This window comes from Phoca vitulina, unplaced genomic scaffold (genome assembly GCF_004348235.1).
Source record: "Phoca vitulina isolate PV1807 unplaced genomic scaffold, GSC_HSeal_1.0 scaffold20, whole genome shotgun sequence".
NCBI lineage: Eukaryota > Metazoa > Chordata > Mammalia > Carnivora > Phocidae > Phoca > Phoca vitulina.
Genome location: NW_022589723.1, coordinates 31,053,932 through 31,076,523, shown reverse-complemented (window position 1 = coordinate 31,076,523; position 22,592 = coordinate 31,053,932). Strand labels below are relative to the sequence as shown.

At 49.7% G+C, this 22,592-nt stretch overlaps 1 protein-coding gene across 3 annotated transcripts; it reads left to right on the top strand.

Moving 5' to 3' along the window:
- Positions 1 to 1,383: 1,383 nt before the first annotated feature.
- On the top strand, positions 1,384 to 22,191 carry PARP16 (poly(ADP-ribose) polymerase family member 16). Of its 3 annotated transcripts, none has more exons than XM_032417793.1 (6): positions 1,384 to 1,580; positions 12,703 to 12,840; positions 15,072 to 15,278; positions 17,925 to 18,096; positions 19,501 to 19,642; positions 20,759 to 22,191. In XM_032417793.1, the coding sequence occupies exons 1-6, from the start codon at positions 1,407 to 1,409 to the stop codon at positions 20,892 to 20,894; spliced, it is 969 nt and encodes a 322-aa protein (XP_032273684.1). In that variant the 5' UTR covers positions 1,384 to 1,406; the 3' UTR covers positions 20,895 to 22,191. The 3 variants fall into 3 exon arrangements, with proteins under 3 accessions (XP_032273684.1, XP_032273683.1, XP_032273685.1); XM_032417792.1 differs by having other exon boundaries at positions 20,756 to 22,191; XM_032417794.1 differs by lacking the exons at positions 12,703 to 12,840; positions 15,072 to 15,278.
- Positions 22,192 to 22,592: the final 401 nt, after the last annotated feature.

The window sequence follows — 22,592 nt, the reverse complement described above, 5'->3', positions numbered from 1 at the left end:
CACCTCTTCTCTGAAGCCAGAGCCCAGCTCAGCCTGGACGGGGAATCCGGAGGGGAAGTTCCTCTATCAGAAGATGCTGGGGTGTGGGAGTGGGGGGCCAGGATTTTGAGGGGCTTCTTGGTCTAGGAATTAGCAATTACCTGTGTTTCGATTTCCAGGTGACCATGAGGCCAAACTGGGGTTTTCTCCAATGGGGTTGTGAATTGGGAGAGGGGATGGGAGTCTAGTCCCTTCCTTTCCGCAGGGTTAGGTCAACCTCCCCTCTGGCCTCCCCCATTATTTGTCTCTCCAGGCTCTCTTTCTGAGAGGACCCCAAAGAAGGATCTTGCTGACACCTTGTCTGAGAGACCAGAGACTGAAGCGATGCAGTGAATTCTGAAGGCTGAGAAGCAGAGGACAGGTCTTTTGGTTTTTAGATCCGGATGTGAATTCCAGGTTCACCCCATCTGGCTGTGGGACCTTGGGCAAGCAGTGCAGCACGCTGAGATGCAGTTTCCCTGGGTGTTCAACGGCTCCTTCTGCGCGGTCCGTTTTGGAGGGAAACGTTCAGGAGGGAGGCGGTAGGTCATCGCAATTCCCCAGGCGACACAAGCAGGCTCTGCCGGCGGAGCTGGGACAAAGGCAAATCCAAGGGTGGGTCAAAGGGCGCCTGGGTCAGTTCCCAGCACTGGCTTCTGCGACCACGGCACGCAGCGGCGTGAGCGACTCCACCGGGGCCGCACCCCTCGCGTCCCGGTCCCCTCGGGTCCCGCAGGGCGGACACACCCGGCGCCAGGGAGAGGGCGGGCGCGGGAAGGGGCGGGCCCTCGGCTGGGCCGCGAGGAGCGCGGAGCGGCGTGGGGAGCGCGGCCGCCAGGGGAGGTAGGCCGGGGCGCGCAGCCGGGCGCGGGAGTCCATCCGGCTGGCAAGGAACGCAGGCGGCGCCAGGGGCAGCCGGGCGAGCGCCGGGGCTTCGGCGGTGCGGGGCGGTAGGCGGAACAGGAAGGCACGGGCGGCGCAGCAGCTTCGCCCGGCGCGGAGAGGGGGCTCTTACCCGGCCTCCCCCTGGCGGTGCCCCCCCCCCCCCCCCCCCGCCCCCCCCCCGGGCCCGGGGCCCCCCCCCCCCCCGGGCCCCATTATCCCCAGGCCCAACCTCCCACGCTGACCCGAGGTCCAGGCCAGGTCCCCTCTCCTCCACCGGCCGGTCTTCCCGGACAGCGAGCGCCCGGGCCCGGCCCCCAGCCGAAGACGCCCGTCAGCACGTTCTCACCCCTGTCCTCTCGTCCCTCTGCCTAGCTCCACTCCGGGCCTGGGAACCCGGGTCCCTTTGGCCCATTGTCCCTGGGCCCAGCTCCGCGCTGACCGCAGGCTCGGCCCTACCCCTTGCCGGGCGCGTCTCCCCCGGCAACGCGCCGCAGCCACCCGGGATGCAGCCCGCAGGCTGGGCGGCCGTCAGGGAGGCGGCGGGCCGCGACGTGCTGGCCGCCGACCTCCGGTGCAGCCTCTTCGTCTCGGCGCTGCGCAGCTACAAGCGCGACTCGGTGCTGCGGCCCTTCCCCGCGTCCTATGCCCGCCACGACTGCAAGGACTTTGAGGCCCTGGTGAGTGTGCTTCCCTCCACCCCTTCCTGCGCTGTCCTCTGCGTCCCAGGCCACGTGGCCTGTGGACCCGTAGTGGTAGACACGCCAGCCCCCAGACTTAACATTCCCAGCCTGGCCTTAGGGAAGGTTTCCATGAACTCACAACACCCACCCGCACCCTAACATCGACACTCCCAAGGCTTTTGGTGGCTGCTTCCTCATGTTAGTGACAAGTGACTCCCAGGAGTGAAGTGAGAATTCAATAGGTGCGTAGGCCTCCACAAAATTTCTTAGCATGGTCAGCAGTAGGGGGTAGGGGTTGATCTGAATCAGATGCTTCTGCTAAATAAGAAGTTATTCATCCCTTTGCAAGTAATCAGACACCAAAAATCACCAAAGCCACCCAGACCTTGATCTTCAAATGATATATGGGCAGTACTTGTATAAATTGTAACATACAGTCCGCATGTCAGCTGTTACTTATCCCATGATTCACAAGGCACTTAATTTCTTACAGAGTTCACCTCAGGGTCAGCATTCCAGATATCAGTTGTCTTTGTAATTCAAATATTTGGAATTACCTAGACAAATATAATTTACCAAAATTGATTCTATAAGAAATAGAAAATCAAAATACCCTGTAATCATTAAAGGCATTGAATGAGTAGTAAAAGATTTTCCCTCAAAGAAAATTCCGGACCTACCTGGTTTCCTTGGCGAATTCTACCAAACACACCAGGGGAATACGTGCTTCCAGTTTTACTTTGTGTAAAATTCTTTCAGAGTATTGAAAAAGAGGCTAATATAAGTTTGATCTAAATCTGATATATCAGGATAACACAAGAAAAGAGAATTATAGGCCAGTGTCACTCATGAGTATAAATGTAGAAATCCTCCATAAAATATTAGGATCCTGAATCTAGCAATGTATAAAAAGAATACTTCCCCATTAACAGGGTGGATTTATCCCAGGAATCAAAATTAGTTAAACATTTAAAAAAAATCAATGAATGTTATGAATCATGTTAACAGATTAAGGGAGATGTTTAGAATCAACAGATGTTTAGAATTTTCTCTGATGAGGTGGTCAGGGTTGGATTCCCTCTTTGCTCTCATTCTTAAGAGGTCTAGGGACAAAGGCCCAGCCTCCTGACCCTTACCTGGGCCATTGCAGCCCAGGCCAGGGATGTGTTGAGGTTACCTCAGGCCTTGACCACAGGGCATAGGCATTTCAGGGTGCTGCAGGGAGCGGGGGTTGGAGAAAGATAAGCCAACTGACTTCCCCCATGGTTTGTTCTGAAAATTCAGATATTCAGTTTTGTGAGTTTGTGATATCAGAGCCTTGGGGATGAAACATCCTTCAGTTTTGTCAGGAGATTATGGAGTGGCTGCTGTGGGCCAGGTGCTAAGGGTACAGAATTAAGACCCAAGGAGAGATTAACAGTGTGTTCAGCTGTATTATGGGGTAAGCCTGTATGTACAACCTGGAAGCCCAGAGCCAGAATCCCAGTCCTTGGCAGTGCACTGGGGTCAGGGGCCGTTGGCTGATGCCATGCTGAGTCCCTAGGGACATGGAGGATTTTTGAGGAGCAGAGAGCAGGAAAGGGGTATTCCAGGAGGAGTAGCAGGATGGGCAGAAAGCCAGGAGCTCATCAAGAAGGACAAGTCTGTGCTTTAGTGTGGCTCTCAAGGGGAACAGGAAGAGATGAGGTTGACCAGAGCACACAGAGCTGGGCATGTTTTGCCAAGATGTGTTGATTTTACCCTTGGGCAGAGGAGGGCATTGGTGAGATCCAGGATGCATTTTTTAAAAGATTTTATCTATTTATTAGAGAGAGAGAAAGCGCACAAGTGGGGGGTGGGCAGAGGGAGAGGGAGAAGCAGACTCTCTGCTGAGCAGGGAGCCCGATGCAGGGCTCTATTCTAGGACCCCGAGATCATGACCTGAGTTGAAGGCAGATGCTTAGCTGACTGAGCCACCCAGGCACGCCCAGGATGCATTTCTGAAAGACCCCTGGGGTGGCAGGGTGAGAGAGGGATCTGTTTCAGGAGGGGTAGACAGAGGAGGAGAGATTAGGGTCAGAGGGACCAAACTCACCAGAGATGGTGCCCCACAATGCACCTTATTAATTTTTACCAAGAAGCATCCAAATGGACTAGAATGCTCAATGTGTTCTTTTCCTGCTGGAAGGTCTTGGTGGCAAACAGAATCAGGTTTGACGAATATGGGATAAAAGCAAAGGGAGCTTTGGAATTGTTTTGATGTGTTTATGCTTTTTACAAATTTATTTTTAATTATGCAAACAATGGTTGGATATATTTTTGTGATAAAAAATACAAATGGTACTGATAAAGTAAAAGTGCCCCCCTATTCCACATCCCCCCATAGGTATGAGTGCTCTCAGTTGAAGGCACTTTCTTCCTTCCTCTCATACCTATAACCTCTTAGGAGAGCATTGGCGATTCAGGTAACCCCAAATAGCCACTCCTTTTAGGGACAGACTGTCCAGGCATGGGGCTCATTGTGCCAGTTCTAGCCAGGGCGCCCTTTCTCCCAGGGGCCACTGGAGAAACATGGACAGGTTCTTCCCATCCTGTTCTGGCACCATATTCCTTATTGGGCACCATTGTGAGGGAAGCTAGCCCAGGCTGAACAGCTTCTTGGCTGTGTGTAGGCATGGTTTTAACAAGCAGTTTCCCTGGAGAAGGCCACTCACCAGGCAGGGCCTGGCACAATGTCTGCTGGGGGCATGCACATATTCTTAAATAAATATACTTTAGGTTTTTGCCACATGTTACATGAATTAGAGAAAAGATGCAGAGAACTTGGTATCTGGACTGTATCTGACTCAAAGCTTAGCTTTTTATTATTATTAAGTAAACTCTACTCCCAACGTGGGGCTTGAACTCATGACCCTGAGATCAAGAGTCCTGTGCTGTACTGACTGAGCCAGCCAGGTGCCCCTCAAAGGTTAGCTTTTAGAGAAAGGGGAATCAGGTCCGGACTTGGCCTTCTGGATTATTTTGTGGTTACCTGAAGAAGGAAGGTATGGAGCTGTTAAAAAGTCTCTCATTGTTAGCTAAAAGCACTTTGAAATAATGTGAAACACTGTATCATTTTCAGCCATTTTTAATTCATTTTCTCTCCACCATCATTACACACCCCTATTAACACATGTGTTGCCCTTTCCAAAACTTACAGCTCTGGCTGAATTACTTTATTGACTGTGGCTTTCCTGAGAACATCCCCTACTGAACCAAGCTCTTGGCTTTAGGCATGGCTCTCGCCTTATTTTGTCACAGCCCGCAAAGCCCCAAATCATCTCTCAGTCCCCTTGTTTGGAGAACATTTCCATTCTGAGTCAGCTCTTCAATTTTGCACTGAGAGTTCTTTGTATTCCCAGGGTCTGGCCTGAGACGTGCTTATCACATGTTTGAGGAATCAAATTAGGTATGTGCTGATTGCCTCTGACTGAGGGTTTCTAACCTTGTTCCTTGGGAAGAGGGTTGGCTAAGCTCTTATTAGGTCAGAGAATCTCTAAGATTCTCGGGATGTCCAGTAGCCCTGACCATTGACCACTGAACCTCAGAGCTATCCTGGGCACAGTTCATATTCCCGAGTCGCTTTACACAGAATCTTGTCACTGGTGTCACAGCTGTTAAGTTTTTTGTTTTGTTTTTCCCCTGGAAAACATCATGCTCTGGTTCACCATTAGCCGGAAGACCCTTTCTGGGAGTAGGAGGTCAGGGGGAATGACTCCTTTGTATTAATTCCAGCCCCTTGCCACCCAAAGTGTGGTTGAAGACCAGCAGCATCAGCATCACTTGGGAGCTAGTTAGAAATGCAGAATGTTGGGCCCCACCCCAGACCTACCCAATCGATACCTGCATTTTAATAAGATTCTTGGGCATATGTGTGCATTGTAAAGTCTGAGAAGCACTGTATCTAGCCTACCCCATTCCCGTCTACCATTTGGGGGGCTGTACTGCACTAATTGACTCTTCTGGTTCTGGTCTGTGGCTTGTGCTCTCTAGCCAAGCTGACTCCCCAGTGTCTGGGTTAAAACATAAATAAGCTTCTCTCTGTCCTGACCCCAGGGAATGCCTGTCCTCTCCATGCCATCACCCTCTTTGTCCAGACAAACTCTCCTTAATCCTTTAGGACATAACTAGAACCTCATCTTACCACCTTATTCTCTGTCTCTACCCCCAGCAGTTAGGAGTCCTTCTTCTGGGATCCTTTACAGTTTAAAAAATTTTACTCTTATAAATACTGCTATGATAAACTACCTTGTACAGTAATCATTATTTATATCTCTAGTTATTTTCTTGAGATAAATTCCAAAGGGTGAAATTGCTGGCTCAAAGGGTAAGCAACCTTTCTAAGCAAGGCTTATACAGATATAAAAAGATTTGGATCAGACGTAGGTATGTGGCATGACTGTTGGTGGGTATGTGGCTGGAAAGATGTCTCAGCCTGTAGGATGATGATATGGAGACCCAGGGGTGGGATCATCCTTCCAGTACAGACTGCCTCCTTCCTTCCCAGCCATCCCAGAAATGTAGGCTTTTCCTTATCAAATTGGTGAGCAGGAGAGAGGTGGTGTTTGATTAATAATAATACAGTACCTAATGCTTATATAATACTAAGAGCACTTACTACCTGCCTGGCACTCTTCTGAACTGTTTCTACATGGAACTCATTTAATCTTCTTAACTCCGTGATATGGGTTCTCTTAGCATCTCTGTCGCCATCAGCTAGTCAGTCTATGTGCTGGCGTTAGACCACCCTCCAGCTCCCAGATAATGGTGGCATGTAGCCAGAGAACCATTCCTTTAAAGGGACCCCACAGTGACTGCTTTTGTGAAGAGTTCTCTTATAGACTCTGACCCCCAGTCTGTTTTAATGAATCTGGATGTTCAGACCTTAGGTTTGTACAAAGCAAGGTATATCTGCCCCCAATCCCACACGCACTCCGCTGTTCCAGGTGTCACTTTATTGGTTTGGTCCCTGAGGCTGGTCCCTGACCTTGGTTCATTCCCTTCTAGCACCTCCCTCCACAACTAGTAATTACGACCTCTGGCATCTTCCTAGGCAAGGATTTTTTTTTTTTTTTCCAGGTGTTCTTTCTTTCCTGCGGCCTGCCCTTTTATTTTATTTTTTAAGATTTTATTTATTATATGACAGAGAGAGTCACAGCGAGAGAGGGAACACAAGCAGGGGCAGAGGGAGAGGGAGAAGCAGGCTTCCCGCTGAGCAGGGAGCCCGATGCAGGGCTCCATCCCAGGACCCCGGGATCATAACCTGAGCCGAAGGCAGACGCTCAACGGCTGCCCCATCAGCCTGCCCTTTTAGAACAACATTAATTCATATCTAAACCTGAGTCTCCCCACCTTTTCCTGGTGATAAGAATCACCTGTGGGAACGTCTGTAAACACAGATTCCTGGGCCTCCTCATCAGGAGATTGTGATCTGGGTGTTTGCAGAGCGTCCACTGGGCTGTCCTGTCATTTCCTGACTCAAAGCAAGGACATGAGTTGCTCGGTCATTGGTCTTCTCTTTCCTCTGTTCATCCCCTCCTGGTTCCTTACTTGTCCTCTCAGTCACCCAAATTACCTCTTTCCTGAGAGACCAGCCCTGCCCCTTGATCATGCCCTGCCTAGGCTCCCTGACCCCTTCTCCGACTGAATACTTCTTTATTTCTCAGAGCAGAGGCTGTGGAAGTGGGGTCTGTGGGATGGTGGGCTTTATTTGTGCCCTCTTGCCTTCTAGAAACTGGGAAATTAAAAAAAAAAGGGGGGGGTAGCAGCTTGCTGATTTCTTTTGAAAAGAAAAACATCTGAGCCTCCATAGCCCGGCTAGAACCTGACACCCTTGGGCAGAAACCAGCTGGAGCCGGGGATTGGTGGCTGGGCCCTTATGTTGGGCCAGGGATGTCTAGTTCAACGCAGTCCTCACCACTCTCTCCTAGATGCTTCCCACGCTCATTTTCATGACTCTCTGGCTCTGAGGGCATTGGAGCTTGGGACCACCTTTTGCCTGTCCCACTGGGAGTGCCGTCTGCTCTGCCTCTCAGAACCCTCCCCACCACTGCCGTCCTACCCACTCCATAAACCCTTCCCTCCACCTTCTCCCCAAACCCCCAGAAATGCCTTCCTTCCTCCTGAACTTTTGTTCTCCTCAGTCAAGTTTTTGGTAAATGCCTTTCACTTTCTTGAACTGCGGTTTTCTAACTCTTGTCTACATGGAGAGTTTTCTGCCTCCTGACCCCGCTCCGTACTACAAGTGACATACGTCTTTCTCTGGACCTTTGACAGGGCTTAGGCTCAGCCAGTAATTGTCTTAGTTGTATTATTTGGCGGGGAGGAGGAGGGGAATCTCCAGAAACATACCAGGTAAGTTTCCCAAGCAGCCTCTTAAAGTTCTGTCAGAATCGCTCCTTTGGGCTAAAATGTTTAGTCCATTATAAATTTCTCCATTGAAGGGCGCCTAGCTGGCTCAGTCTGTGGAGCATGCAACTCTTAATCTTGGGGTTGTGAGTTCGAGCCCCACATTGGGTGTAGAGATTACTTAAAACCTTTAAAATAAACAAATAGGGGCGCCTGGGTGGCTCAGTCATTAAGCATCCGCCTTCGGCTCAGGTCATGATCCCAGGGTCCTGGGATCGAGCCCCGCATCAGGCTCCCTGCTCAGCCAGGAGCCTGCTTCTCCCTCTCCCACTCCCCCGCTTGGTGTTCCCTCTCTAGTGGTCTCTCTCTGTCAAATAAATAAATAAAATCTTTAAAAAAATTAAAAAAAAAATAAAATAAATACATTTCTCCATTGATTTGGTAGGAGAGGATCGTAGAGTACAGACTCTGGAGTCAGGCCGCTTGGCTTCACGTCTCTGCCTTGCCACTGAATAGCAGTGCGACCCTGGGCCAGGTGCTGTACTTCTGCAGACCTGGTCCCTCCCCCTTTAACACAGGCTGTGTGGAGGATAAAATGAGATGACGCATGCACAGCATTTGGCCCAGCACCTGGTATATGATAAGGCCTCAATAAATAGTAGCTGTTACTGTTCTGTTCTCAACCTCGTGTCAGGTTCTAGGCCAGTTGCTGGGTCTCCAGGATACATGAGATGTGTTTGGCCCTCAGGTAGTGCTTGTCCCAACCAGATTTGAGGTGGCCCCAGAGAGCCAAGTACCAACATGGGGTTCTGCACAGAGCTGGGGGAGCACAGAGATCATGGGTGGTCAGGGACAGGGCTTGTGACCTTAGGCTGGCCTTGAAGATCCCGTGTAATGTCACGCTGGGCAGCTGCAGAAGCATAAAGGAAAGACACAGGGCAGTTGAGGAATAGCATGGGGGCCGCAAGTGGGGAGTTTGTGGTAAGAGGCGCTGTTAGGCAGAGAGGCCGGGCCAGACCACATGTCCGAGGGCCTTGTTAAAGGAAGCATTGTTAGCTTTAGCAAACTAAGTATAAGCCACCTAGTTAAATATGAATTTCAGATAAGCAACAGATAATTTTGAAAGTGCAGGTATGCCCCAAATATTGTATGGGTTATACTAAAAAAAAATGGATTTTGTTGTTTATCTGAAATTCAAATTTAACTGGGCAGACTGTTGTTTATCTGGCAGCCCTGCCCGTATGCCTGGTTCCCAAAAGGCCCTGCTCAACTGCAGACAGGTTTTACTCAAGAGGAAGAATCCTGTTAACTTGTTGGAGCAGATTTATTTTTCAGAGTAGCTTGAAAGTGAAATGAGGGCGCCTGGGTGGCTCAGTTAGTTAAGCATCTGCCTTTGGCTCAGGTCATGATCCCAGAGTCCTGGGATCGAGCCCTGCGTAGGGCTCCCTGCTCGGCAGGGAATCTGCTTCTCCCTCTGCCTCTGCCCCTCCCCACTGCTCATGCGTGTGCTCTCTCTCAAATAAATAAATAAAATCTTAAAAAAAAAAAAAAGTGAAATGAGAGATAAGGGAGGTCCCTTGAGGGGTTAAAGAGTGGGAACAGAGCGGGCAGCCTGACAGGACACATAGGGGCCCTGTCTGGGCAGGCAGCAGTGGGAGGGCCTGAGCTCTGGAAGAGGGCTGGCTCCAGTGGGGGCTCAAAGGGGCCTAAGTCCAGCCCGGAGCCAGGAGGGATCTCTCCCGCTTTCCCAGACTGAACCCCTAAAAGGGGCCTGGCTTAGCTGACTGGCCTTTTGCGGGCTCCCTGTGCCCAGGTCTGAACTATTGGCAAGGGCTGTGGCTCACAGTTGGGATTGGAGAATAGGAGTGATGGGGACAGTCATCGTGGGCGAGAAGACTCAGCTCTGGCTCTGGGATAACAAGCGTGGACCAGGAGTAGAAAAGGAGGACAGAGGCCACAGGCTGCTGGGGGGATGTTCTCTGGACTGTGAGGGCAGCGGGCACTGGGGATGGCCACCAGAGGGTACCCTCAGTGGCTCTCTAGAGTCTACACAACAGAGCCAAGAGTCCCCAAGGTGGGTCAAGGCCGTTCACAGACTGATGTTACCTTCTCAGTCCTCTTCCTCCTGGCGACCCCTCCCCCACACTCCAGCTACATGGACCCTCCTGCAGTTAATGATGACAACCATCCTGGCAGTCCCACTAATACTAGAGTACTTAATATCCTCCTATTGCTCTAAGCACCGCGTTTGTTTAACCTGATTAACCTCCTCAGGGATGTCATGAAGTGGCTACTAATATTATCCAAATTATGTATTTGAGGAGACTGAGACACAGGATTCAAGGTCAGACAACTCCCAGGAGAGGTCAAACAACTCACCCAAGTCCCACAGCTAGTAGGGACTTAAGAGCCCAGGTTTACACCCAGGCTGCCTAGGAAAAGAGCCTGCACACTCCACCACATTGCCGTCCCCTTCCCTGACTACACGCTGCACCTTCCGGCTTCTGCACCTTTACATAGCAAGCCCAGGTCACCTCCTCGGTGAGGCTCTCCTGCCGACCTCTATTCCCCCAGCCCCTATCCAGCAGAAGTCCCGCCTGGTCCCCTCCGTAGTTAGTATCCCTCTCTGTTATGATGACGACTAGGCTTCAGTCATCATTCTTTACCTTGCTGCCTCCCCCACCGTGTTGCAACAGCACTCGAGCATTTACACATCTACACATCCATGGTATGTATGTATGTATGTATTTTTAAAGGTTAATTTTAGAGAGCGCGTGAGTGTGGGGAGAGGGAGAGGGAGAGAATCCCCAAGCAGACTCCCCACTGAACGTGGAGCTGGATCCTAGGACCCTGAGATCACGACCTGAGCCGAAATCAAGAGTTGGACGCTGAACCGACTGATCCACCCAGGCGCCCCATCCATGGTTTTTAACTGGATCCTCACTGATGCTCCACAAGGCAGGTAGAGAGAGTTCTGTTAGAAGTCCAAGACTAGTGGACGCCTGGGTGGCTCAGTCAGTTAAGCGTCTGCCTTCGGCTGGAGTCGTGATCCCAGGGTCCTGGGATCCAGTCCCGTGTCGGGCTCCCCGCTCAGCGGGCAGCCTGCTTCTCCCTCTCCCTCTGCCTGCCGCTCTGCCTACTTGTGCTCTCTCTATCTCTCTGTCAAATAAATAAATAAAATCTTAAAAAAAAAGAAGTCCAAGGCAAGTGATCAAATCTTTAGAAACAGAGATAGGAATAAAGTAGTCCCGAAATGTTTCTGATTTTCAGCTACCAAATTAGGAAATAAAACCCCCAAGGTCAGCAACAGCCAACTTTCTAGAGAAATGGAAAAGAAAAGAAATTTGCATGGATAGATCTGTGACCATCTTTCATCTTCTCGGTGACCAGACATGGACGCGGTGGGGATTCTGTGTCAGAGCAGACTGAGGTGCAGCCAGGCCCAGCGCTTTGCTAAGGAGCAGGGATTCAAACCCACATCTGTCTGCTCTTTCCTCTACATCCAGGAAAGAGAGTTAGAAAAACCCAAGATAGTCCTTGGCCTCCGGGAGTCGTGGCTCTACTGGGATGGAGTGTTGGGACTGAGAGCTTTAGGGGTTTAGAGGAGAGAGCGGTGCCTGGGTTAGGAGAGGTGGGGGAAGGGGCATCCCAAGGGACTGAATGAGCAAAGCTTGGAGGCGGTCCAACCCAGGCTCTGTTCACACAGCACCCGGCTGCAATGTTTTAAATGCCATGCCGGAGAGACTTGCCTTCTAGTGAGTTGTAATTTCTGAGCAAAAGCTATAGATACCTTGTAGCTATCCGTAAATCGGGGTCCTTTGTCCCTTATCAGAAATCCTGGCACCAGATGTGTTTTGAAATTCAGATGCTGCCCGATTTTACAAAGGTAATCATGTGCCACCCCCACACAACCGAACTGTCTGACTTGGTTCACCCGAGGCACCAGCCTACACCGGAAGGCTCGAGGTACATCCCAGCTCGCAACAAGGCCGCTCCAGAGGTCCAGGAGCTCGTCTTTGCCCCCCGAGAGTGGCGGCTAAGGAGTGAGGAGATGACTGGGCAGGTGCCGGAACTGCCCTGGCCTCAGTGAAGCCACACGTGCCCCAGAGGCTGGGCTCCCTTGTAACACCACAGACGTAGCTGCTGGGGTCCTCACAAGAAGTCACCACACTCACACTCAGGGAAGCCCAAAGCCATGGATTCCCCACTCATAGTTTCTTCCAGTCCAGGTATAGTTTACCATTCTGGGTCATTTTTACCATAAGCAGTGTGGCCTGCTTATGTATGTAGTCACCACACTCCTTTCATCTGGTCTCCAGGAGACAGGTTGACAGGGGGTTAGCTCATGCTGCAGGGAAAAGGCTTTGTTCACCCTTTGCCCGCACTTGGATATGCCATGTATTTGGTAACATCTCCAGCGAGGCGGCAGTATCCCATGATCAGACATTAATATTCCAGCCGCAAAATGTATCACGTCAACAGTAACAGGAAGTGGGATAGGTGAAGATGAAACTAACCTCACAGCGGCTCAGGTCAGGTTTTGTACCAAATGGGTTACGAAACAACGTTTCAGGGTTCAGAGCTTTTGGAGTTTGGTATTTGGAAGGGGGATCCCAGAGGTGTCCCTTTCTTTCCTTCTTAAGAACTTCCTTGAAACACGAAAGACATGCAATTTGCCTGTTTCACCACCAGAGGGCCCCAGGTTATCATTCTGTTCAGGATCCTTGCTAATGGAGGTTTTTCCTCACTTCAGCTTGCAGATGCCAGCAAGTTACCCAACCTGAAAGACCTTCTCCAGTCCTCTGGAGACAAAGACATACGGGCCAGGGACCTGGTGAGCTGGATTTTATCCTCAAAGGTCCTGACAATCCACAGTGCAGGGAAGTCAGAGGTGAGACTTTGGTCTATAGGACAGCAGATCCCTAGGGCTGAAGGGCTCCGGGACCTCTTTGTGCACCAGAATGGCCTGGGAAGCTTGCTGAAAATGCAGATTCCTGGACCTTGTCCTGAGAGATGCCGATTCTGTGTCAGGAGTGGGCTCAGGAACTTGGATGCCGGCAGTGCAAAGCTGTGTTCTCCCCGTTATGGTGAACCTGAAGCAGGCCACCGGGTGCATCTCAGTATCTCAGTCTCCTCATCTATAAAATGGGGATAGCAATGGTATACTTCCATCAGGGAACTGGCTGTGAGAACGGAATGAATCTTCCCAGCTGGAAGAATGCCTTAGGGTACATGCTAAGGGCTCAGGAAATGTTGGGTATCACAAGCCCCCCAGGTAAATCCAACAAGGATGGGCCCTTGACCACACCTTAAGAAACACTGGCCTCATCCAGTTGTCAGGAAACAGAGTGGTAGAACCTGGTTAATGGAACACTTCAGGCTCTGGGGTCAAATCCCACTTCCATCCAGTATTGAGTCTCCTTTTCCCCATTTGTACATTGAGAATATTAAGTTACCTCAGAGGGGAGCTATGGGAGAATGTATGACACCCCCCAGTATAGTTTCTGGCACAGACCAGACATTCCATAATCTGGTTTCCCTTGCCTGGCCGGGATCTCCCTCGGAGCTCCCCCAGGGATGGCAGATCCCTGATCTGGTGCTCCTTCCTCGGAGAAGCAGCAGGGGTTTATAGGTGTTGTTCTTTACTTCATCAATTTCAATTTAAGAGCATTTAATCTTACAAGCTCCTGCTAAAGACAAAAGTCCTCCTCAAGTGGCATAGAACTGGGTGTTTCGGATTCTGGTGTCTAGGGGCGTCCACCTGTGTTGGTAAAGGGTCAGTAACACAGAGAGCCCTGGAGTGGGAGTCAGGAGATCCATATTCACGTCCAGGCTGGGTTGCTAACTCAGATGATCTCTGGGTTTCACTTCTGTCATCTGCTAAATTGAGATTGATTCATTCCTCATATGGGTGTCAAGCATCTACTAGATGTTGGGTACTGTAGGTAAAGTAGATAGGCAGTGACTCCTTGACTTTTATTATGGGTCAGTTAAATTTCGTTCAAATGTGGAGTGTTGGCACCATATGGAGTGAGGATTATCAGCTTTTTATTGTGCCCAAGTAAGGACATTAGGTTGCCATGTATCATCACTTTATAAAAGGATATTTTAATACAGAAAACAGAGGATGGCCACAAAAAAAGGAGGATGGCCCCAAAAAGACAAAGAAAGGATCATGGCAACCTGACAGCAATATAAACATATCTGTTATGTTGTCCTTATTTTTCTCATTTAATCACAACCCAGAGAAAACAGACTGGCTTTGGTCTTTGACTTACTATTGAGAAATCACCCAAATGATGTGGTCTCTGCCCTGAGAAGGATTAGTGCCCTTCAGGAAGAGCTTACTCTTCCCTATCAATTAGGTTTTGTTGCATAACAAACCATCCCCCAAACCTAGGGCTTAAAACAACATTGATTGTTTCTCATGATTCAGTGGGTTAGCTGGGTTGTTGTTCTGGACGGGGCTGGATGATCTAGGGTAACCTCACATGTCTAGGTCTTCAGCTGGGATGGCTGCTGTGGTGGGGGCCTCCGCTGTGAGGCCCTCATCCTACTGAAGGCTAGCAGGGCTTGTTCCCATGGTAGTGAAGGGTTCGCAGCAGGAGGCCCTTTTCAAGTTTCTGCGTGCTATATATATAGGGTCAGAGCAAGTCACATGGCCAAGCCCAGATTCAAGGGGCAGAGAAGTAGATGCCACCTCTTGATGGAGTTCTGGAATTCTGCCTGCAGAATCATTTACAGAGGGGCAAATGGACAAGGATGGGAGCAAAAGTTTTGGGCCATTTTGCACTCGATCACACCTTTCTACCTCCTGAGATTATTGTAAAGATGGAATGCAGGAAATGGATGTGATGGTGTTACGAAAATTAGAGGTAGTCTTTAGTTAGGAGCAGTTCATGCTTCGCAGCCTGGTGTAGGGAAAAACAGTATTAGAGGGAAGCAGTCTTGAGCTGTAAGCTCTGAGCTTATTTATAAATTGTTGTCTGTATTCTCATGAAACTAGTTATTCTCATGAGCGGAGCCCATAGGAGCCCTAAGCCCAGAGCTTTAGGAGGCCATTTTGGCAGCACATCTTACGAGCTTCCCAAATAAAATTGCGACTTCCTACGTGTTTTCAAGTTCGAAAAGATCCAAAAGCTGACTGGTGCCCCTCACACGCCTGTCCCCGTGCCGGACTTCCTGTTTGAAATTGAATACTCCAACCCAGCGAACGCCAAATTTTATGAGACCAAAGGAGAACGGGACCTAATCTACGCCTTCCACGGGAGCCGCCTCGAGAACTTCCATTCCATCATCCACAATGGGCTTCATTGCCACCTGAACAAGGTGGGACCTAAGCCTGCTGACAGGGGGTCAGAACCCTGGGACATTTGCTGGTGGGGGCTGGGGGGAGAGGTTCACTAAGGCCTTGCCACTCCCGAGTGTGGTCTGCAGACCAGCAGCAGCACCAGCACCTGGGAGCCTGTGAAAATGCAGAATCTGGAGCCCACCCTAGACCTTCTGAATTAGAATCTGCATTTTAACAAGATCTCCGGGTGATTCCTATACTGATTACAGTTTGAGAAGTATTGATTTAAAGAGGGTTCCCAGCCTCTGCCCATTTGGAATCACTTGGGGAGCTTTTAAAAATCCCAATGCTTGGCTGCATCCCAAACCAATTAAATCAGGATCTCGGGTGTGGGGCCCAGATACCAGTATGCTTTAAAAGCCAGGTGATTCCAGTGTGTAGCCAATCCTCGTGACTCAGCATGGTCCCTGGCCCAGCAGCATCCACCTCACCTGAGAGCTTGTCGGCAGGTGGAATCTCAGGCACACCCAGACCACCTGATCAGGGGTCACGTTAACAGGCTCACCAGGTGACTCGTATGCACGCTGAAGTTTGAGAAGCACTTGCCTGGGAGGAGAGCCTCCTAGGAGCCAGGGAAGACCACCTTATAGCAGCTCTGTGTCCTGGGCAGATTTCCTTAACCTCTCTGAGCCTCAGTGTCCCCATCTGTAAAATAGGATGTCATTACCCACCTTCTGGTGTGCTGAGAGGATTCAGACAGTTCATATATGCAAAGGGCTCTTCCCATACTAGACTCCAAGAAAGCAGTGGCTGCTTTCATAGGCGGATGGAGAGGGACTCTGGGGTAGTCAGAGGGCTGCGGCCTCCCCCCAGTCATGCCAGCATCTGTCTCGTCGGAGGGGCTGGTTCCATGAGCCATGGGCTCAGCTGTGGCCGATGCAGCCCCGGGGCTGGAGAGACTTTTCCAACACTGCTGTAGCTGATTAGTGCAGTTGGGTTTTGCATAGGATGATGGGCTTGTTTATACTGGCTCTTAGCTTCTTATTATGGCCAGGCTACTGGAATCCAGGGGGCCTCTGCTTCATGGCAGAGCCTGCCTGGAGAAGCCACCTGCAGATTACAGGCTTGTACAGCAAACCTTCACGTCACTGTCCAGGGAGTTGCTGCTTAGAGGCATCTTGTCAGAGTCCTTTCGTAAAGCTGATGCTCTGTTGACCACTTCTGTCTGGGTTTTCAGTGAGGGGCTTGCTCAAGGGAGCTTACTTGCCAGATGAAGCTGTGAGATTATTTTAATAGTACAGATACCCCACCTTTCCCACTCTCTCGTGCCTCTGCTCACAGCAGTCTTGCTCGAGGTTCTTGAGTCGAGGGGGTCTAGTCTGTGTATATATGGCAGCCAGAGCTTAGAATGGATGTGGAGTCAGATCAGATGACATCCAGTGTCCTTGGAGAATGTTTGTGTCAGCTTCTGAGACATGGGGACACTGCCTAACTTGGCAAGGGGCTTCCCAAAGGTAAAGCAAAGGCTTGTTTCATTCTCCCTAAGCTTCACCGAACCAGCTTAGAATTGTGGAAGCCTGGGGCCACTGAATAGTACATCTCTCAGTTCCCAAGCTTAGGGTGTTCAGTGAGTAGTTTGAGTTCACTCAACAGATACAGATACTGCAACCCCAAAGATAGCAATTGAATTTCAACTTGAATTTCAAATTCCATCCATTGGTAGCCGCTACCTGAAATGAGAAGGATTCTGAGTCAGTCTGACTGAGTGCCACAATTGATATTTTTATGTTGGCCATCATGGTTGATTATTGGCCCTTTGCCATGGTCTCCCATGGGCAGAAGATGTGTTTGCTGTGCCTGCAGTTCTATCACCTGGGCTCATTCTCTCTCCCCTGACATGCTTCCTCACGGAGGACATCAGTTAGACCCTACCACTAGGGACCTGCCTCCTAGATTTTGGACATTTTCTTGGTTGACACCCACACAAAGCGTAATACCTACCCTGCCCCTAATACAGGCCTGCCTTATTTGGTTACACTTTCTGGTCTGAGATTCATTTCTTTTCCACATGACGACTTAGGTCCCTTCCACCCTCGAGTGTGATCCCCCTCCCTGTGCATAAGTGCATGACTTTGCTTCTGCAGGGCCATCCGTATAACCATGCTAAATGCATTCGTGTAACAGGAATTACAAATATATTCTGACATTCTTGCCACTCCTCTCCTGTGCCTGGTGTCCAGCTCAAGGCTTTATGTACATTATCTCATTGAATCCTCACCGATGATGTTGTGAAGGAGGTACTCTCATCACTGTTTTGTAGATGTAGAAACTGAGACCCAGAGAGTTTCTATAACTTGCCAGCTTGTTGGAGGTGCAGTCAGGATTCAAACTCAGATCTGTTGGGACTCTTACACCTATGTATTTCTCACTCAACCTTGATCACTAACTTGCCAGGCTAGGCGGGCACATCCACAATCAGTTAAACTGTCGTCAGATAGGAATGTGTTTAATTATAACTCTGTGATGATGTCTTAGAAGGAGTTGACATTATATGCCTTTTCCAGGGGGAAAAAGAGGCTTGAGAATTTTGTGTTTACAGTTCTGTTGAAGAAAGACCTACGTCTTCTTGCTGTGCCAATTACATTCACTCAGCCCTATTTCTTTCTTAACCTCTGCCATTCCAGACATCCTTGTTTGGGGAAGGGACCTACCTCACCAGTGACTTGAGCCTGGCCCTCATTTATAGCCCCCACGGCCTTGGATGGCAGCGCAGCCTCCTTGGCCCCATCCTCAGCTGCGTGGCTGTGTGTGAAGTCATTGATCATCCAGATGTCAAGTGCCAAACGAAGAAGAAGGGTGAGTAAGCACTTGGCCTGGACCCGGGCTGCAGGCCTCTTAAATGTACAGGCTCTTGCTGTTGGCCCATCTGCCAAGGGATGGGCTGGGTCCAAAGCAACCTGGGACAGGAGCTTGCCTTCAAGGAGTGAGCAGTGTCCTTAGGGACACATGGTGGAAAAGATAAACTTACTATGAGGTGGTGGACAGAGAATGCCAGGGGAGGGGGCTGATGAGGTCCACAGGAGCAGCTAAGAGGAAGGTGCATTCAATCAGAGTAGGTCCAAGCGCTCAGGGAAAGCTCTGGGGAGGAGGTGAGCTTCAATAGACAAAAGTGAGCATGCAAGGCCAGAATCTGGGCTCCTTGAAGGCAGAAACTGGGTTTCAGTCATCCTTGAGCACCTGGTATCTGCAGAGAGCCTGGAACATACTTGACATTCAGTAGGTATTTGCTAAACTGAAGCTAAAGACGTGGATCCAGACCCTGTCCCTCCAGGCTACTCTGGCGTGTGCCCGGGTGGGTGCCCAGAGGACGTGGGAGACAACCGAAGCCACGGGGAGTAAATCCCGGGCTCTCCGGGGAGCAGATGACTAGCTAGCCACCTCAGTCCACTCTGATACATTCCTTGGAGTCTCTGCCTCGTGCACCCTACTGTTTTGCTCTCAGAAGCAGAAGAGTCACAGAACTGTTATTCTAGTCTCCAGAACTGACTTGTTGCTTCCACTGAGAAAAGGAGAATTGAGAAAACTGTCTGTTCCTGGCCTCTCATGTAAAACAACTGGAATCCTGAGGAACGGGCCCAGGTCTGACGCCACCCTTCCAAACTGGGCAGTGTGAATATTTGCGTTTATAATTCTTAAGAAGTTTGCAAACTCTGACCTTAAACATCAGAACAAAACCTTGCAGTGTCTGCTGTCACATAGCTTTGTTTGTTTGGTTGGTTTTGTAAAGCTTCATCACGTTATTTTAAAAAAGTTTTGGGTTTTTTGTTTTGTTTTTTAAACAAGTCTTGGTACAAAGGGTGGACCGTAAGAGTTCTAAGAAGCTCAAAAATCTGAATGGTTAATTTAAAATGCCTGTTAAGAGACTCATTTTAGGTCAAGTCCTGTACCTAAGCCCAGATCATTTTTTTTGTTGTTGTTACGACCATCCATCTGCTTCTTCCCTCTGCTTTCCCAACTCAGTTTTTCCCCCCTTGTATCCCCTATTATTTTCCTGTGTTTTTGTTTTGTTTTGTTTCCCTCTCTGGTTTGTCAGATTCGCCTACTTTTTTAGCGCTGCTTCGTATACACAGGCCATTCCTCAGCCTGCTGGGGCTTGTCCACCCTCACAACCAGGAGGCTTGACCTGTTTCTACTCATAATTTGCTCCTCTTATTACTGAATGTCCCCCCAGTAAAGCTGTACTTAATTCTCCTTATTCAGATTCCAAGGAGATAGATCGCAGGAGAGCGAGAATCAAACACAGTGAAGGGGGAGACATCCCCCCGAAGTACTTTGTGGTCACCAATAACCAGCTCCTGCGCGTGAAGTACCTGCTGGTGTACTCGCAGAAGCAGCCCAGCAGGTAAGGAGGGCGGTCCCCACCAGAGGCCCAGGACAGCACCTCAAAGCTGCATTCCGAGTATCGGGTTCTCTGTTATCAGCTTCCCTTGCCCCCAGCCTCAGACTTGAGCTGTGTGTGAAGTGTATAAAACACTCCACTACACATGGCGAGGGGTGAAGAAGAAGGGTCTGAGGAGATGTGGTCCTGGCCCTAAGAGGGACTGTATGTTCCTAGCGAGGAAGATAGAGACTTGTAACTCAGCAGCAGATGAGACCGTTCAGCCCCTCAGAGCCATGGCGGATGCCTCAGCCCAGCTCCGCAGTGTGGTAGTGGGTGGATGTGCGGGGTTCTCCAGGGTCAAGGGTCACTTTGAGATCCTGTCGCATGGTTGGGTCTGTGGCAGAGCTTCTGATGGGGACGAGCAGCAGAGGAGCAGGTCAGATAGGAGAGGGGGTCACTTTTAATACACCCCACTCCAGTGGTCTCCACGCTTCAAGATTTCATAAACTGGTAAAATCCTCCCCTCGCCCGGTCCAACTGTGGGGAAATTTGTATAGGGTTCCTGAGTCTGAGGAACATTATCCTTTGGTTTGAAACCCTCTGGCTTTTTCTACTTGCAATTTCTATTCCTTTCCCACTTCTCCCTGGAGTGTCTCTTGAGTGCACACTCGGACGCTTTAGATCATCACCCAGTGGGCCAAAGAGGATTTCCCCAGCTCAGAATGATATCTGTACGTGTCTCACAGTGAAAGACTTGTGCTAAATAACCTGCCACCTGCTGCCATCTGGGCAGACACCCCGAGCAAGGTAATTCTTCTAGATACCAAAGTCTCGCCGAAGGAAAGACAGGTCATAAAAGGTGCAAGAGGAGCCATAGGAGAGAAGATCAGGATGAGCTCATTGCATAGCTGTCTTTGTACATTTAGAAAATGTTCTGGTGAAAGATGTGTCGGTTCCAGGGCAAATAGCCCCAGATTTTTTGAGCAAAGGAGCACACACGAAGCTTCATTTCATGGCTCACCCAGAGGATGAAATTCATCATTTCATCTTCTTTGAGCCAGAAGTTGTTGCATACACTTAGAAAAAAAATGGTTTTCTCTTCTTGCCAACATCCCTTTTTCTCCCCCCCTTAAGCAGGCCTTCCAGCCAGCTGTCCTGGTTTTCCAGCCATTGGTTTACGGTCGTGCTGTCCCTGTATCTGCTGTTGCTGCTTATTGTGAGTGCCATCAATTCCTCAGCTTTCCAACACGTTTGGAATCGTGCAAAGAGATAATCCCTCTGGGCCTGGTGTGGGGGCCTCCTCGACCACGTGCCTTACGATACAACCTGTTCTGTACCCCCCGTACCCCCCGTCCAACCGGGTGGGGTCTGGGGGCCAGCTGGGGACCACAGGACAATTTTCATATGCCATAAACATATTGATTGCCTTTAATGATGCTCCCGGCCACACTCCGGTCAGTGGGGACCACGAGTCCCCTCACTCTGAGGTTTCAGGGGAGTCCTCCTGTCTGCTCCTTCCTAAACAATCCTAGGGAGTTGGCTTTTCTGCCAGGGCCAAAGGAAAAAGTTCTTCTGCATTTAAAAACAAAGTGTCCAAGCTGTCGGTGGTATGTTTACAATCGCTCCTGGCAGACGTTGGCCCTTTCTCTAATGCCTTCTGGAAGGTGGAATACGTGTAGTGGGGACTATAAATCACTAGGCGGTTGCCTTGTTTTTACTTGAGACATGCAAGAGGAACAGTCCTGTTTCTCATAAAAATTGGTGGGATCGTTTCTGAATTCCATCAGCCTTTGTACGTGAGTGCAAAACATTCTCAGTTTTCCCAAATCCACAAACAGCCTTCTGCTACGGCAGTCGCCCCACTGCCCCAACCATGGATGAGAAAGGAAGGAGCCAGAGGCCTGATAAAAAAGACAGACTTGACAATGAGCAACTCATGTCATCTTTTTCTAAAAATTACCAACTGCTGATTACAGCTGAAATGGAAACACATGTTTGTTTTCTGGGATTTTTTGGGTTTTTTTGTTTTTGTTTTTGTTTTTTTTAATAGCTATTTGACAAATTCATGTCCGGGAGCTGAGTAAAAGGGGAGATTTCTAAACCTAGAGCACTCTTTGGCCAGTGCCTGTAGTCTCTTTCCTGGCCATGTTTTCGAGAAAAGGATTTGCGCCGCAGGCCTGCATCCTGTTCTCGTTCTCACGAAGCTGCCTTGACTGGGGCCTCCGAGCCACAGGTGCCACGCCGCAGGCCTTCTGTGGGCCACAAATGTGCATGGACTGAGCCTCCCTTGCAGGGGTCACAGGTCTTTGGGACTCAAGTTGGGCTTTGAAAGTGCAGAGAAGGCCTCTGGCTGCCCAGGGGAGCTGCAGTTGTCCTCGCTGATTCTCTGCCCTTCCTTCCTGCCCTGTTTCAGCCATCATGGAGCCCTGTCTGTTTTGGGGGGTAGATTTCTGTGAAGAAGGTGGAAAGTCAGTTTTCTATAATCTGTGAAGGTGCGAAAAAGCCACTATCATGGTTTTTACATTGAAAATGGCAACATTTCAAAAATAATAAAGATATTTTCCTAATTACCAAGTTGTCTTTGTGACTGCTTTCAGCCTCAGCGAGAGGCTGCCATGTGGGCCTTGTTGCTAAAAATCTTATCCTCTCTTCCCTTCCCTGTTCAAGGTAGCAGTTTGCTGACAGCATGTATCACCGGGGTATCTAGTAGGTATTAGATTTCTAGTCATTGATTGAACAAATATGAGTACCTACTGTGTGCTAGGCACAAGAAATAGGAGCAGGATCAAGGTCAAAATGCCCTGCCCTCCTGGAGCTGAGGTCTGGCCAGGTGCAGATATGGACAGGCATTCCCAGGAAGGAGGTTGGATTATACTATAAAGAAGTTTTGGGAAATACTTGGCAGGGATCCTCAACTTCATCTGGGGTCAGGAAATATGGAGATGACACGTGTAGCATTGCAGAGCATCTA

Coding starts and splice junctions, on each gene's coding strand:
- PARP16 (XM_032417792.1), top strand. CDS start 1,407: ATGCAGCCCGCAGGCTGGGCGGCCGTCAGGGAGGCGGCGGGCCGCGAC. Junction 12,841..15,071: donor ACAGTGCAGGGAAGTCAGAG/GTGAGACTTTGG, acceptor CGTGTTTTCAAG/TTCGAAAAGATCCAAAAGCT. Junction 18,097..19,500: donor GTGCCAAACGAAGAAGAAGG/GTGAGTAAGCAC, acceptor CTCCTTATTCAG/ATTCCAAGGAGATAGATCGC.